The 16,965-nt window shown below is 42.1% G+C and overlaps 1 protein-coding gene across 3 annotated transcripts in view; it reads left to right on the top strand.

Moving 5' to 3' along the window:
• The first annotated feature begins 8,033 nt into the window (after positions 1-8,033).
• CA10 (carbonic anhydrase 10) overlaps positions 8,034-16,965 on the top strand; it is a 202,014-nt gene continuing 193,082 nt past the window's right edge. The window contains exons 1-3 of one of the 3 annotated variants that reach the window (XM_083805254.1): positions 8,035-8,254; positions 8,876-9,018; positions 9,271-9,358. In XM_083805254.1, the coding sequence (XP_083661380.1) occupies positions 9,298-9,358 (61 nt within the window). In that variant the 5' untranslated portion in view covers positions 8,035-8,254; positions 8,876-9,018; positions 9,271-9,297. Of the gene's footprint in view, positions 8,255-8,860; positions 9,019-9,270; positions 9,359-16,965 lie in introns of those variants that run through there. The other 2 variants (XM_083805255.1, XM_083805256.1) reach the window with 2 other exon arrangements.

Genomic DNA, 16,965 nt, shown 5'->3' with positions numbered 1-16,965 from the left:
GACGTTTATAAAGATTTCTAAAAGTCAGAACAGTCTTATTTTCTTTTTGAGGGCTCGTTCTCACCCTTTGAATTGTGTTAGGTGCCAATTCCCCTACTCTCTTTCTAGAAAGATACAATGCATAAGTTTCACAGGTCCTGTAATTCTACTGACAGCACTTGCAGATCAGCCAGCCAGGAAATTTTTTGAGTAACATCTTTTCCTAGGACTTACATGGTTCTTATCTTCAGACCTTACTGCAAGCATTAACTGTTAACCTTTTTTTGCATCCTTGTGAGGATTATTCCCATTTTACAAAGGAAAACTAAGGGAGACAAAACCAATTGAAAACAAAGCATTAGTACAAGTAATTCTTCCCAGAGCCTGTGAGATTTAAGGGAAGGCGTTACAAGAGGGTTAGTTTCTTCTGAAATGCTGCAAATGAACACAAAATATTGGTTCACACAGCAGCTGAGGAAGTGCCATGCAGACTGCAGCTATTCCAGTCTGTTGACTATAAACTGCAGTTCTGCAGTATGAGACGCTGTGCCTCAGGATGCCTCCTACAAAAAAAAAATTGAGTGCATAATCTGTTTTAAGCACATGAATAATTCCATTTGCTGAATTACTTTTGTGATGAAAGTTATCCAGCTGGCAAAAGGCTGAACTGAGGCTTAATTTCAAAGGAAATGTGGTAAAAATCAGAGGGTGAAACCTCCCATTCGCTGTAATGGAACCAAGCTCAGGCCCATAATTGATGCTTTATGGACATTTGCAACATGTGAAAAGTAGCAGGGAACAACATCTAATGCTACGATGATTGTATTAACCTCTGCTTTTGGAATACTCATATTAACTGTTTTTGCCTAAAAAAATACTGGAGAAGTATTTTCTTGCATAATAAAGATCTGTTTAACAAAAACCTTGATTACAAAATCTAAGAAAGAATCCAGAAAGAGACAAGAACAATACTACTTACTGTGTTCTTCCTTTTCCCTCTTAATTGCTATTTGTAATTACAAAAACCACCACCAACAAAAAAATGCATTTCCCACAGAAAGCAAAATGGTTCATGCATTAATATAAAAAACAGTGAATATAAATAGACAATTTTAACAAGATTGTGTCTCCTTGTCCACATGCACACAAACCTAAACAATAGCCGCACACAAAGAAACCAAGCAACACGACTTTTTTACTAGATATATGTCCTTTAGGTTCAAGCACGGAGCTCAGCAGAGAAAACTTCTAATGAGTTCCTGCACTTCTCACTGGGCTGTCATGCAGGAAACAAGGTATGCTCAGAATTTACCTCTTTCCTTCCAAATGCCCTGGTAGTAGATTTTAGCACAATAGGAGAAATCCCCTGCGAACAGATGCCTTTACTTCCTAGCAAGAAACATGAGCTCCCTACTCAATCCACTCTGAGAGGAGCATAGCCTGAAAATTTACAACATAGCTGCCTTGGCTCACACATATATATATTATTAATCTGATAGTGCAATCACCATTGTTCTATGTGGCATAAGAAATTATATTAAATAGGCACTAGGTGACAATTGACTGTCAGAATCTGTAATAAGGAACCAGTAAGATCCATATCAGAATCATTTTAAAGATATGTGTTCTTTTCTTCCAGATTGAGATGACAAAGAATCCTTGATATCAAAAAATATATATTGCTTTTGATCTTTTAATTAATTCAAACTTGCAAGAGAGGAGGATTGTGGCAGAAAAACGGAAAACAAGAAGTTCTCTTTCCCATATCCACTGCAGGTAGCTTTAGAAACAATCAGAAACACAAAGTGACTTTCTGAGGTACATGACAGCAACTTTGCAGCCCTTTTTCCAAACCAAACTTACCTTGAAGGTGGCAAACATGCATGGATTCTGGGGCAAAGCCCAGCAGTGTGCTAAACCCGGCCCATCTGTGGTTGTGATGCCAAAAGTGCAGCTAAATGAAAGGGGACACAGCATAGGCACCCATACAGGCCAATAACTGCTGTTTGCCAGAAGAACCCTGCTGGAACACAAGGCATTTGGCATAGTTTATATCAGTCCATACAGTCTCTGAATTTAGTCAAATCCATGTGCTGGATTAAAAGAATGTCCCAGCTTATCATCCACCACTCTTGAACAGACTGCAGTCAGTTACACTCAAAACAACCCCTCTTTACCTCTAAACACTGCTCTTTCAGCTTTTCATTTACTTCTAAAGGCAAGATCAATGATACACTTCCCAGCTGAGGGAAATAAGAATATTACAAGAACTGTAATCACTGCATCACCTGAAGTCAATTTTATCTGGTGACTGATACTAGTAAAAAAGAAAAAAAAAAAAAACAGTTTTCCCACTCCACTTTCCTACTCAGAAAAACCTACTCCTGTGGGCGCACAGCTGCTAAGTCTCCTAGGAACCTACTGAGGTTTATTGAGGAACTGCAAGACAGCAAGAGGTTTTAAACACTCTTCTGACTAAATTCTCACTTCCAGGAAAACTAAATCACTGCAGTTCACATATGTCTTTTTGAATTAGAAGAATGTTATTTCACAAATACTTGATGTCTTAACATTGTTTATTGGAGTTCAGATATGAAGAAGGAGATTTGGACTGAAAATAAGTCTTTATGATAATGAATAGACTGAGTCATGGGAAAAACACATTGATTGACTTAATAGTTAACTGCCAGTCATTTTCCTCACTCCTTTGTTAGGGGTGTTTTTAACTTCAAATAAACTGAATCATTATCTCTACCAGTAAAATGTAAATTCCATCTCGGTTTTGATAAAGACCATCAATACAAGAAAATAATTACCTTAATGTCCATTGCACTGATGGATTCTTAGAAGCTGTATTTTTACAATGATACATTAAATTTTTTATCAGTTTCCTTAGTGAGGTCAGCACTATTTATAAGCACTGAAGATATTCTCAGAAAATACAAGAAAGCATGGCAGTAACAATATATGGAACAGGAGCACTAGGACTATTTATAGTTACACTGTCAGCAGCTCACCTATTGCTAGTGGCTTTCTAATGTTAACTCGCTTAACACCTGAACCAAGAAGGTACTTTAGCATCTCTGGAAATTGAGGGGGCTAACTAAAAGATTAGAATAAGGCACATGACTACAAAGACTGTGTTCACATGTAGACAAGCAGGGAATTGTCACAGGCAACAGACTGCTGACGATGGTGAAATCCCAGCAGGGCTACAGCAGAGCCTTTAAGCCTCATCCTCCTTGGCTGATTTGGACCACCAATGCAGCAGGCCTCACAGTGCTACTGCTTTTGTGGGGAGAAGGGAACACACAGTGCATTAGAGAGTGAGCAGTGTTGAAAAAAAATTGCAAGAGCTGAGGAAGGAAGGCCTGGAAGCTGGCTGAGTTCCTCACTGCCTCCCTATTTGCTGGCTCGTGGTGCTCTATAGCCTCAGAGGAGCTTGGGCACTTGTGAGCTGTTCTTACTCCTGAAGTGGCGAAAGTCAATACCACCTTTCTTACTGCAAATTCTTAACCAGGTCTTACTGAATTCCTTGCTAAATTGCAGCCTGTTTTATAAATGCAAGAAAATGAGATACAGAAAGCTTATCCAAAGCCCTATAGTCAATGCTGGCACAATCAGGACTATAAATTCTTTCCTAATCCCATACTCATTTCCTAAGATTGGAGTTCTTTATAGAGGAAATAAATAAAAACTGAAGGTGCGAGTAGACAAGTTTGGATTCTTATATTAAAAGAACTGTGTGTTATTCTTTATCATAACTTCAAATGTTTGCGTAGAATGCATAGAAAATTTTTGGAAGGGTTTTGCTATTTATTATGATATTTTACTGCCTTATCTGAAGTCTTTTGGAACTCGCACTGAAAGACATTCAAATGTACAGCCTAAACTCAAAAGTCCTTTTTGTCTTACTTCTACAAACAATTTAGTTAATTGCAATAAAAACTACTACTGCAAGTCCAACCTGGAGTATAAGTGGAAATATAGGATAAACTTAAGACAAGGAAGAACAGTATCATACTCAAATGATTTACAATAGCAAGGCTCAGTGCTATACCTATGATAATTTATTCCAAGGAACCACTTTCATTTCAATAGCGGTCAGGGTCCAGTTCTTTTACACACTCTGGTGAGGTTCCCTAAGCTGGACACTAATAGACTGCTGGTTTTGGATGATCTTCAAATCCCCATTTGGATCTGGAGACCCTTGAGCTTTCTTCCACCTGAGTGAACTGCAGCGATAGCCCTTTCTTTGATTTTGATTTAGCATTGATTTTGGTTCATGCTTACATCCTAGCCTCTTCCCAGTGGCAATTTGGAAGCTGACTCACAAGTTCTTCCATCAACCCTGCCATGGGGCCAGCAACCCCCGGGACAGGGGAAAACAAGTCTGAGCAGGAATTGTTACAGCTCTGCCAGCTTAATTGCTGGAAACATGCCAGAAGCTTCAGACAACTTCAATAGCAGGCCTTTGCTGATCTGACTTACTTTGACAGAAATGAGCCAGGGAGTGCACAGGCAAGCTGCTGCACAACCTCAGTGGGAACCTTCGGCAGCTCGGTAGTGATGAATGGCAGCAACCTCTTCCATCGACACAGCGGGAGCCACCGGCCAACCCATTTTGTTCAGAAGTTGCCCAGCCCAAAACGATTTCTACAATTGATCTTTTCCCATCCAAGCTCATTTTGTGTCAAATGAGTCAAAATGCTGGCTCCTCTGAGAAGGTACGAACCATAGTTTTGTTTTATTGAATTGGAATGTTTTACGTTGGTATAAAAACCTTTAAGCATGTGAATTTTTGAGTACTTTTTGAACTCTGTTAGCATAGCTGAAACAAAAAGTATTTCCCTGTAACTTAGGCCTGAAGATACTAAGTGTCTGGCTTGTAATTAATATGTTAGGTACTTTTAAATTCTGACAGAAAATCCCAGCCACAGCTTCCAGACAGTAAAATCCTCACAATTAAAATATATGAACGTGGTTCAGAGACTTGTCTAAGAACACTTTATAGTCATCTTTACCTCTAGGCACACGAGTCGTCCAATGACTTCAGTACAGCTCAAAGGCTGGCAAGATTAGGTTTAAGAAGTTTAGCCAACTGTACAAATACGAATGTAAATCAGATAAAAGCAGCAAATACCAAACCCCTTCATTTTAGTGAGTTACAGAAGGAGTTTTGAATGGAAAGTCATTTAATAAAAAATGATGCCACAACTAGCATTTTTGTCTATTTTGAACTACACCAATAAACACAGGAGAGTTGCATTGTGCTCTATAGTAACTTTTCCTTCTCCCCCAAATACACTATACTATATTAAGGCATCTCTCTTGGGACCAAATACACTGTGCCAAATTTGGCAGTGAGAGCCTGGTCACCGAAGTCTGCAGAAATATTTCAATTGATTTCAGTGGGTTTTGGAATCAGCCCATATTGACATCCATTCAACTTCATTGAAGGAAGCTTTCCTGTGGAGCTGCAGCAGCCAATGCAGCCATAATGACTTCAAAACCAAGCTTTAAGGCCACTGCCAGTCAAATAACATCAGAGCAAGTGAACAACAGCAGAAGGAGCTCATTACTATTTATCTAGATTTTTTTTAAAAGTGTATATTTTCTGAGCTCACTACTATATTTTCCAGGTGACAAAAATTTTCAACTTGCCTTTCATTCCTCCTAGATTCGCTGGTCTAAGACGCAAACTACTTCTTTATCTCAGGCCACTGAAATAAGCATGAGGATTGCATGAGGAGGATAGGATAAACATACCAGACTAAAAAGATGAACAAACATTAATGTAGTTGGGATTTTTGGCTATCTGCTAGCAGCCAGCATCATTTATTTATTTATTTGTTTATTTATTTCCTGCCATTAAACTGATATTAAAGTTCCACTAATATCAACAGGAATTAAATATGAGCTTGCTGCATAGGGTTTGGCATTCTCTCTTGTCACCAGTCGGATTCCTTGCTGGCTTAATGGACAACACACGCTTTTACAACAGGTCATTTCAATATAGACGTTAAAAGACATGCTAGCCTTTCACATCTGCATCTTGATCCTGCATATCTCTTACTTGCTTGAGACATTCATTTCCCCACATATGAGGCCATAATTTCAAGGGCACTGTTTTAGGAACAAGGGTGACTGTGTAAATATGAATATAAAAGATAAGGGTCTCTTTGTGTTCTGGATAGGGATGCTCTTTTAAGAAATGAATTGGGAAAGTCCAAAAGAGAATTTACAGCCAACTCCATGGGAAATGTTCATCAATTAAAGTAAAGGAGTTTAGTGAGCATCAATGAGAGAGAATTTCCTAAGGCATGCTTAAATATGTCTAGACGAGAGTGACACTCATTCCTTTCATAATGCCAGAGCAGGAGATGTTAACTTGGCTTTTAAAAAAGGGATAAAAAAGAGTTGTATGCTATTTTATATGATTCTGAAAACACAGAATGCTGAACAAACAAGGTCTTGGGTCCAATAATAATTGTTTCTTCCGCTTATTGGAGTCTTCATTTGATAATGTGATCCTAAAGGAATGATTCAGAAGGGCTCCCTGCAGTTTTATTTCATTAACTTTTCAAGAACCAGATGCAAATCATATTTCAACCTCTTTAAAAATCTATACTAGTTTGGTGCTTCTGGACAACTAACTCGGTGCCCAAAGGCATATCTATATTGTGACATCCTTAATAAATGCCTGCTCGCCCACAGTTCCCTAACTCCTATACATTAATTTTACTAAAGAGAGATAATTCCCTCTTCCTTCAATTTAAGTATTCAAACTAAACCCAGCATTCTGCAATCCTATCAAGGAAAGAAATCTCTCTTGCTACACAGTCCCACTGTTTACTGAAAATCCATAGAACATTATGGGAATTCTTTAAGTTAAGTCATTTGTCCTTAGAGCCTTGAATGACAGTGGCTCCTGACCAGCCTCACTTAGCTGGTCTCACTGCCCAGATGACGGCAAATAGTTTGTTAAAACCCTGAGTCCCTTTTAACCCATCAGAAGAGAGAGAGTAAACATCAGCAGAGGCTACTGCAGTGCAAAGAGCACTTATACTACCTTAAAAACTGCCAAAACGAATACAGGAATTTATATTGACTACTAAGCACCTGCAGTCCAGTTCTTCCTTTCAAATACTGATGATTTTGTCCCATCCAGTGTCTTTGAATCACTCAAGGAACCTGATCTACTGCAATTAAATACTGTCAGGATGACTTGAAACCTATGACTCCTACACATTTCTCAGAGCCGATGAAAATAACAACCCAGGCTGTGGTTTCGTCTCTTGAAGATCCTCTCCTTCCCCATTCAGAGATCCAGACATTCCCATTTTGCTAGAATCCAGGCAAAGGTGCATTTTACAAGCATGCCCCGGGCTGGAGTGCTGTTTATAAGCCACCCCATGCTCACTGCATTATGCATGCATCCCCCGCTGGAGGATTTGTAATGCGACCTCTGCGTACCTGCCAGGAGCTGGGGGAGCTGTTGGAAGCCCAAAGCAGCTCCCTCCCTCCCCTCCCTCTGCCACACGGTGCTCACGAAGACTCGCGCAGTGGAAGCCGAGCCAGGTGCCCCTCTCTGCCCCGAGCCGGCATCCCCGGACCCCTCTCGCCCTCCCGGTCCGAGCCTGCCAGGGGCAGCCCCTGCCCCGCGGCTCCCCAGCTCCTTGCCGGTTTCCATCTCCGCAGAAAGGGAAGCCCAACCCCTCCCCGAGCCAGGTGCCCTTGTTTTTTGGGGCAAAAAAAAAAAAAGGCATAAAAAATAATAATTAAAAAAAATGGATCCACATTTAAACCAAAGTGAGCAGCAGCTCTTAGAACATCCCTGGGAAGCCGGACAGCCGATGCGACCCGGAACCTTCCTCCTTTTGCGTGTCCCCCCCCACCTCCGGCCGTAGCAGCCCGGTGCCCGCCGCAGCCCCCCCGGCCCCCCCCCCGCCCTGGCACCGCCTCCTCCGAGCCCCGCGCTCGCCGCCGCCCCCCGCCCGTGCGCGTCGCCGCGCCGAGCCCCCGCCGTGCCCGGCGCTGCCGCCCCGCGGCATCCCGCAGCGCGCTCCCGGCCGGGGGGCGATGGGCGAATAGTCGGCGATAGGGCCGGGGGGGGGGGGCGGCCGACCCCGGTACCTCCGCGCTGCTCGAGGGGGCGAGCGGGGGGCGGCTGCGGCAAAGCGGCTGCGAGCCTGCTCTCGATTCGCTTGTGGGACCGCGGGCAGCAGGGGCGCAGCGGGTGAGCTGAGCGAGCTAACCGCCGGGAGGATTTGGGGTAAGTAAGAGGTTGCCCCCCCACGAGGGGGCGCTGTTATTTGGGGCCGGGGAGCGGGGCTGTGCCTCTGCAGGAGCGCGGCGGGTGCGGGATGCGCTCAGCCGCGCTGCAGCGCCAGCACTTCGCCAACTCCCGGCTGTCCGCTCCGCCTGCCTCCCCAGCGCCAAACCCGCCCGAAGTTTGCTATTTTTCGGCGTTCTCTCCTTTCCCTCCTTGTTTAAACAAGTTTGAAAATATCGCCAGCCTCAGCGGAGCCGGCCGGCGCTGCGCACCAGCCCCCGCTGCTGACAGCAGCCCCCGCTGGGGCAGCTCGGAGCCGCCGGGGGGGGGGCAGAACCGATGTAACCCCCCCAGCCCCACCGGGACAGGCGGGGGCGACCCGGGAGGGGACCCAGGACCGGGTCCGGGGCCAGCCCAGGCGGGGAAGGGCAGCCCCGTACGCGGGGCAAGCCCGACCCCTGCAGTCGGGCGGCGGAAAGCCGCTTGGGCTCGCTGGGACTGCAGAAAAAGCCCGGCAGGGCTGGAGCCGAGCCGGCTGCCGCTCCGGGCTGCCCTCCCCGGGCTCTAGGGGCGGGAGAAGGCGTTGCAGCGGGTATTAATCTTTTTCCGCTCGTTTTGTAGCAGCCGGAGAGGAAAGCCCTCTCCCTCCGCCGCCTCCCTGCCCCGGGCATGTTGGCAGCGCCCCGCTGAGCCGTGCGGAGTTTGGGGTAACTCGCGTCTGGCCGCCCTGGAATAGAGACACTCTCCGGACCGGATCGGTTGGGGTTTGTGGTCTATGTCTTGTTGGGAAATCTGGTGGATTTTTTACTCGCTTGTGGAGGAAGAGCCCTGTGCTGGCGGTCGGCTTCGTGCTCTTTTTTGGAGGGCGAAGGAAGGGAAGGGATCTCGCTTGAGCCGTACAGAGCTCGGACATGTGTTGTCAGCACATCTGGGGAATACAGGCTGCAAGTCCGAAAGGAAAATTGCTGGGATCGTTCAAACTGCGATATTGATCTTTGTTATTTTTTTTCGCCGAGGGATGCACTTGGCATGAGAATCGGAGGATGGAAATTGTTTGGGAGGTGCTTTTTCTTCTGCAAGCGAATTTCATCGTCTGCATTTCAGGTACGCAACCGGCATCGAAAAGGCGGGCGTGGGGGAGAAATACCCTTCAGGGTTCCCAGGGCTTCCCTTAGCAAGGGGCAAGAGGTACGGCTACATCCAAGTCAAATCAGTAGTCAAAAAATGCGTGAACAACATATCATGTGTGGAACGTGACAGAAATCCCCAACCATAGTGCCCCCCTTAATTCCACTACCTGTTTCGTGATTATGATACGTTGGTTGCAAGAAATAACCACGGCGTGCTGGTTAAGGAGATGCTTAAAATTCCTAATGTGCTAATGGCTGTGATAATTAATCCCACCATCGCAGTACTCTCAGAATTTCATAGTTCCTGAAGTTCTTAAACTCGGTTGATCTGCGGATCTTACAAGGTTTGCGGTTCATTGGCAGACTTGTCATGTTCTGCTGCCACAGTTCAGGGACTGCAAAGGGAGGAATGATACTAACGAACGTGCCTCTGCTTTTAAACGGGAGCTTTGCTGTGCCTATGCTCTTAAAATGATTTTTTTTTTTAATAAGCCCATCCAAAGAACGCCTTGGGGGCTGGGATTCCAGCTTTAGGCTTCTCATGTTAAGCTTGAAATGCTCTCTCTCTCTCCAGTATGTAGAAATCAGGTAATTTCAGTTGTCACCAGAGCTTGTCCAATTAATGAATAGGCACGGCCGGGTGTCTAGCATAAAGGATTGGAACAATTTATTCTTGGGGAAAACACTCCCTTCTGCTGCAAAAGCCCTGGCTGCCTTGTTAATTTGTCATGTCAGTCATGCTGGAATAATTATGTTGCAGGAGGCAGTGGAGGGGAGGTGGCCAGTTTTCTAGTTTGGGACACTCTGGGGAGCCCCGTGGGGATTCAGCTGCCTGCGGCTCCTGCTGCTCCGCTTCCCTGCAGGCGGCTGCTGCCCCCGAGTTGTTGCGTAAGTCAAGAAATGGGAACGCGAGCAACAGCAGGCAGAACGCTGCAGGGGGGCAGCGGGGCATCCTGGTGGGCATCACAGAGTCTCCCCCGGGGAGGTGCCTGGGGAGAGGGAGCTCCAGAGCTCCCCTGGGACCGCGCAGACACGGGCCTGGCCCAGCACCCAGCCAGCAGCGCCTGCAGCATCTCACCCTGAGAGCGCCTGCCTGACTGTGCTCTCTGCAGCACTGCCCGGCTGATCCACCCCTGCAACCCTTGGACTGGTGACACTGGTACTGACATTTGGGGTGGCAGCATCTACATTAATTTGTACTGCCTGCGCCTACCCCAAAACTTCTTGTATTCCTGAGCAAATTCTTTTGCTCTCAGCCTGCGGGGTACGCGAGTTCTTTTATCCCTACAGACCAGCACCATCTGCCACCAGCCACCCAGGTGACGCTGGCAGCACCCCAAGCTGACCTTCCACTTGTGCCCACTGGTACCATCAGAATAATTCTCTTTCTTGCTCTTTAGAACCGCAAAACCTGCTGCCTCTTGCCATTTAAATCTCACACTTACCTATTTAGCTCAGCATGATATGCCACCTGTACAGTTCCCTTCAAATTAGGCACTTCTGTAAGTACCACGGTGAGAATGGAAAAACAAACTCTCATCCCTTTTTTGGCCATTCTGACAGTAATATCTCGAGACAGAAAAAAGCTATCCCATTCTGTGCAGGTCCTTATGCCACGCATTTAGCTGCCAGGGTTTCCTAACCTTCCCCCCTCTTTTTCTCACCTTCAGACGTGGGAACCCAGGCATCTGAAACCGAGAGTGGGATCAGTCCTGCAGGGGCTCTCTGCACCCTCCATCTCCCTCTAGCATTAAAAGCAGCCTGTTTTCTTTTTCTTTTTTTTTTTCCCTTTTTTTTTTTTTTTTGAGGAATATATTCAATAAGTGAATGAGGATGTTTTTGCTTCATGGTTAAAGCTGTGGTTTCAGATAATTTGTTTAAACCACACACAGGATGAATGCATGCATTTAGCCTTTTTTTCTTCTTAGGGATTTTTATTTTTTTCAGGAATCCTTCGTCATCTTGGTGAAAAGGATTAAGATTTGTAGATATCTGACTGGCACTAATGCTTTGTATCTGTCATCCTTTTTACACTACGTTTTGTAGCATATTATATAGCTGGGATGTTTGGATAACAGTCTAAGTAAGAGAAAGTGTAATGAAGCCTCTTAAGGTTTGCTGCAGCTTAACACTGGTTTTCAGAACTATGTATTTTTAGCACTTCAGCACTGGTCGTTCATTCAACATGTTTCTTAAAAAAGACACTATTTGAGCACATTGCTGCAAATTACAGAAACGTGAATTAAGGAATGTGGTAGCGTTTTTCTTTTCTTAGTGAGTTAATTGTTTCAGCAATGAAGACTGTTCTTCTGTGCGTGGATCTTTCTTGAACATTAGCAAAGACTAAATTCAGTGTGTATTTAAACCTGTGATGGCCTTCCTACTAATTTCAGTGGATATTTGGACTAGGGCCTTTTAAGGGCTGCTGTTCAAAGGGATGATGTTAGTCACTGAACAGAATTGACTATTAAGTTGGCTTATGAGTAATTTATCATTATTAGTAAACTTATTTATTAAAGATAGGTTTGATGTAACGTCACACTGTCTTTTGGTATGTATTTACATGACATTTACGCATAAAATGTGCTGAATGTAATACATACACTGTATCTTCATTAGATTAAATAATGAAAATATAACATACAATTTTTTTTTGGTGTCTTGCGTGAATTTTTGTACGACTGTAAGTTTTGGTAGTACCTTCAGAGTACTTAGAATATGGAAAGCAATTTAATCTATTAAAAAGAGGTATATATTTTTTCAAAATATTTTATACCTAACATATTATTTATTGGTCAGTTACCTGTGTGTATGTTAGATTGCTTGGTTTGGAAGAAATGGTACTGATATTTACAAATATATATATATTTTTTAATTACTACCCTGTATGTTTGGGAAATGATGTATCAGTGAACGTAAACGGAGTATTTTTGTTCTCCTGACATACTGAATTAAGGCTTTTGCTACTTGAAATTGTTTGTTTGAAAGGAGAGTCTAGTTTCTTTGTACAGATGCAAACAAGAAATAAGAATACATTGAAGGACCAGGAAAACAATTTCTGTCCTTTAGAAAGAAATAAAAGCCCTCTCTTTCCTTCTATGTCATGATGCATATTTATTCCTTTGAGTTGTAGTCTCTGAGGAAAACTAGTCATGATTTGTATTATGATTTTTGAGGGTTTGTTCCTTTTTATGATAGCACAGCATAAAGGGAACACAGAGTATTTGAAGTGAAGATGTCCTGTACATAGAATGCTGAAATAAGACCCCTCTGGTTGTTGTTCCTTTGAAGATGCAGATAATCACAGCATGGGGACTATATTGTTTGTATAGAAAAAGAATTATAGTTGTTGGTATGATGACCAAAATATCCTTCCTGGGTGAGAATACTACCTAAGATTAATTATCATCAGTGTTCTCAGCTGTAAGTGAGATGTTTTTGATCCCTTAATGGCTGCCACATTTGCTTGCATAGTCATTTGTATAAACCATGTGCACTCTTTGTGATTCTACATATTAAAAATCAATTTCAGGATAAAAATCAGAATGCTGTTTTCAAACCCTTGCAGGATACTTCATTTAAATAAGGAAGTGCTACTATAGTAGGCATTGATTAAGAAGATATCTATGTATGTTTTCTGTTAATCCATCAACAAAATGATTTACAGAACCTGCATGTTCAACATCCTTGTGGCTTCCTATGAATTGATATATTATCTCTTACTGTTTTGGCTTGCGGGAACTAATATGGATGAAATTCATGCAAGCCCTACAGCTCTCATTATTTGAAAGCATTTTCATCCTTTGCTGTCATCCTAAGTCAGGTAGGGGCACATCCCTTCTATGATATAACTGCTTCAGCCTGTTTGACAGAACACACAGGAGTCATAAATCACGTCTCATGAACAACTATGATGGTATTAAAAAACTTCTGGGTATCAAGGAATCTCCTGTGTATTGAGCATCTCCTGGCATTGAGGTCTATGAGTGTTCTTGGAGCACAACTGCACTTCATTTTCCATCTTGCTGCTGCTTCGGTCTCTGAGCTCTTATTACCTGGCATAACACAGAGATGTCCTATAGGATCTCTAAATTATGCCAGGGCTTGAATTAGCTATTGAATGATGATGTGTAAGGTCTGATAACTCTTCTTCTCCTGCCCTTATACAACTGGAGGTAATTCAAGGCAGCATGTGTGCTTGTAGAAGGGAATACCAAGGCTCTCATGTCCACTGGTAGCTAATGCTGAATGCTTCATTGTTATGTTTGGACAAAAATGTTGAAACCACGTTAATTATTCTCAAATAATGTCACAGAAATAGCGTTTTCTGGCACTTTTGTTAAGAAATGCGATATCCTAGGGGAAGGAATTATTCATAGCACAGATATATGTGAGAGGAAAGCAATCACTAGGCGCATACGCATGTGGAATATGCAGCCTGGTGCATCTGGTGACTAAGAGCTTCTGGCATCCGATCCACTATAGTATTCTTTTCTGCTTTATCCTGTCTCCACAGCTTCATGTGTGTGGGCAAACCTTCATGCTTGCATGGGGTTTGTTGATGTTACTGAAAATCCACGTGGACTCAATCCTCCTGCTCACATTCAAACACAGGATGGAGGCCATATGTTGTATCCAAAGACTCTCAGTTTCTTATCATTTGAATGCTTTCTCACTTCAGAGATGTTGCCGCCTTTTCAAAAGGTGTGAAGATGTTTCTGCTTTAGAATTCTATGGAAATAGCCTTGTAGTCTCCTATAAATGTCTGCTTTACTTTTTTTTTGTGTGTGTGCGTGTGTCCCGTGTTTTTCATCATTCTGTTCTTGTTGTTAGTTTTACAGCTACAGCGTGACCAGATAGGCGCTAAAGTGTCAAAACAACACCAATATTTTTAGCCTATGTAAAGGTAGTAGAAAGGAACATTTATGAATAGTTTTGCACATATTATGCTGAGCTATTTTCCATCCAATAAACTGAGGGGAAGAAACTGGTAATCATTGCTATTGTTTTCCAAATCTCAGTGATGAATATATCCAGTTTTCAAAGGGACCTCTTGTCCTCATTGGTAATCCAATTGATCTACATACTAAGCCTCCAAAACAAAATTATTTAAAACAAGAATAAAACCCCAACTCAAATAAGCACTCTCAATTTAAAGGTATTCTTTAAGTCTTTAAGATACAGCTGATGTTAGAGAGAAATTTTGCCCTTGAAAATGTTTTTGTTTTAAAGTCTGTTACAGCTAGATTTTGAGTTCAGGAAGGACTGAAAGGGCTTGCCATCTGCATTATGAATATTCCTTGTATAACAATGAACAAGGAATTCTGCCTACTATAAAAGGCTGCTTTTCTGATTTGTTGCTATTGGTCAAAGCATTGCTTTCCCACTTGGCTGATAGGCTGTCATTTAGATGAGGAGTGAACTGCTGTTTTCACCGTTACCAATTGTTTTTTGCTAAACTTAACATGGCAAAGAATGAAGATCGGTCCATCTGGGCTGTTAATAGAAGACTATATAAGCCTGTTTAACATCATCTTATTACCAGCTCAAGCATTAGACAAAACTAGATGACAGTTATGGACAACACTGACATATTGTGATAAGTGTTATTTTGATCCTATCTTCCTTTCATCTTAACTATGCATCATGTTGGGAGGAACAGAAAATAGGCAACAAAGTTTTTAATGTCTTGTTTAGAGACAATATTGTCTAGTATGACTGTATTTCCATTGTAATCATAGAATGGCTCGAGTTGGAAGCAACCTAAAAGATCATCATAGTTCCAACCCCCAATGCCATTAGAAGGTGCAAAAGTGCCTGTCCATATAGTGGAGAAAAAATGGAACAAAATTCCATTGTGATAGATAAATTGAAACAGTAATGCTAAATAATTAGGAAATACATTCTTTAAAAACAGGGTAATAGGGTAATTTATAGCCCAAACTGTTTACATTTGAATTCAAAGTAGAATGTTTTATTGTTGATTTAACAGTTGATTATTAAAAAGCTATCAAGGGTCTTCCACTGAAATTCCACTGGGTCTTGAAGATATAATAGGAAGTTATTATTGTCAAAAATAGATGACTGAAACATTTTAGACCTATGTTCTGTGTAGCATAGTAACCTTTCTGGTGATACAGGCAAGTACTGGCTGTGTCATAGGCAGTGTTAAGTTACTTACCAATATGGGAAAGGTTTTCATGCAGTACTTAGCAGTTCACAGTTGAGGTAAGAAGGCATAAGGATACCTATATTTATACCCACTTTAAAAGACCTTGTAACTCTGAAAATGTTATAAATGGCTTTAGTGTTAATGAGATTTGGGCCTTACAACTTTCAAAAACTTAATGCTTGACAATGAGAAAAGCTTTAAATGGCAGATCTCCATGCTGCTGTTGAGAACAATGGGATGCCATGTACAGCTATATCCAGGGCTACAGCCCTAAAATATTTCCTTTTATCTTTTATTTATCTTGAAAAATGATTGGTGATTAGTTCACACAGACCCAGAGTAATGAAAGTAATGGGCAGAACTAAACAAAAGATGCTTTCATTGTTTGGTGTATTTTTCCATACAAAAGTACTTGTGGTTTAGATTTGTGGATCTGTATTTCTGTAGTAAAATAATACTAAATTAATATGTCCCACAGTGTCATCTTTTGTAATGTTATTACTAGAAAAATATCACAGCAGCTGTAGTTCACAAAAAAAAATAATAATTAGAATGTACTTTTTAACAAGATAATGAAATAAAGATGGGTGTTATCCATAATGTTATCTGTTCATTCTTACATTCTTTCTTGCTTTCTGTATCAAGTGCTTAACTTGATCAAGCTCAGAATACCCTATGTTTGTCATCCGGCTTTTAAGCATGGAACAGAGTTGTGCACTGTCTGGTCCAAAGTGGCTTTTAAGCACATGCAGGGAGGAGGAAGCTAAACTCTAAATGTGTTGACATCTCTAGATTTTGGAAGTAATGTTTGAGTAGATGGATTTAGAGGGAAAATGTGTTTTTTTGCAAAATCATCTTGTCAGTTTTGTGGGTTGTTTCCAATTTAAGTTCTTTCCTACTGTTAACTACTATAATGCCCTGTTCTGCTTCAAGAATAGTCCTCAGAATGGAGTTTTTCTGTTCTGCCACGGGTAGAAAGACTAGCATAGCAGGACTCCTACAGAATTCCCCTTTTTAATGCTGCAAGATAATGAGCAATACTGAAAGGCCTTTTGGTGCGCCTGAGTATCCAAAACTGCATCGTTCAAAGTGATGTTGGAATGACCATGCCTTCCAGCAAACTGCCTGATAGCTCTTCTGGCAGTTGGGTAACTGAAGGAGTGGGAAGGATTGCTACTGCCACAGCTAAATTTTGTTTGGCCAAATGACATACTTGGGCTGCTAGAAGGAGCGTTAATTTGCATTTGCCACTGTGGCAGGAAAAAAGAAACTGATTCTAATTTTCTCTTTAAGAGAAAGGTGGTACTGAAGATTGGTGCATGCTGGCAGTAAATCATAGTAATACTTTAATGCACAGTCCTCTAAAAATGAAATTACATGGAGAATAAGCTATTTGTTCATACAAGGGT

Source organism: Anser anser, assembly GCF_964211835.1.
Source record: "Anser anser genome assembly, chromosome: 19".
NCBI lineage: Eukaryota > Metazoa > Chordata > Aves > Anseriformes > Anatidae > Anser > Anser anser.
This window is presented reverse-complemented; position numbering and strand designations above follow the sequence as displayed.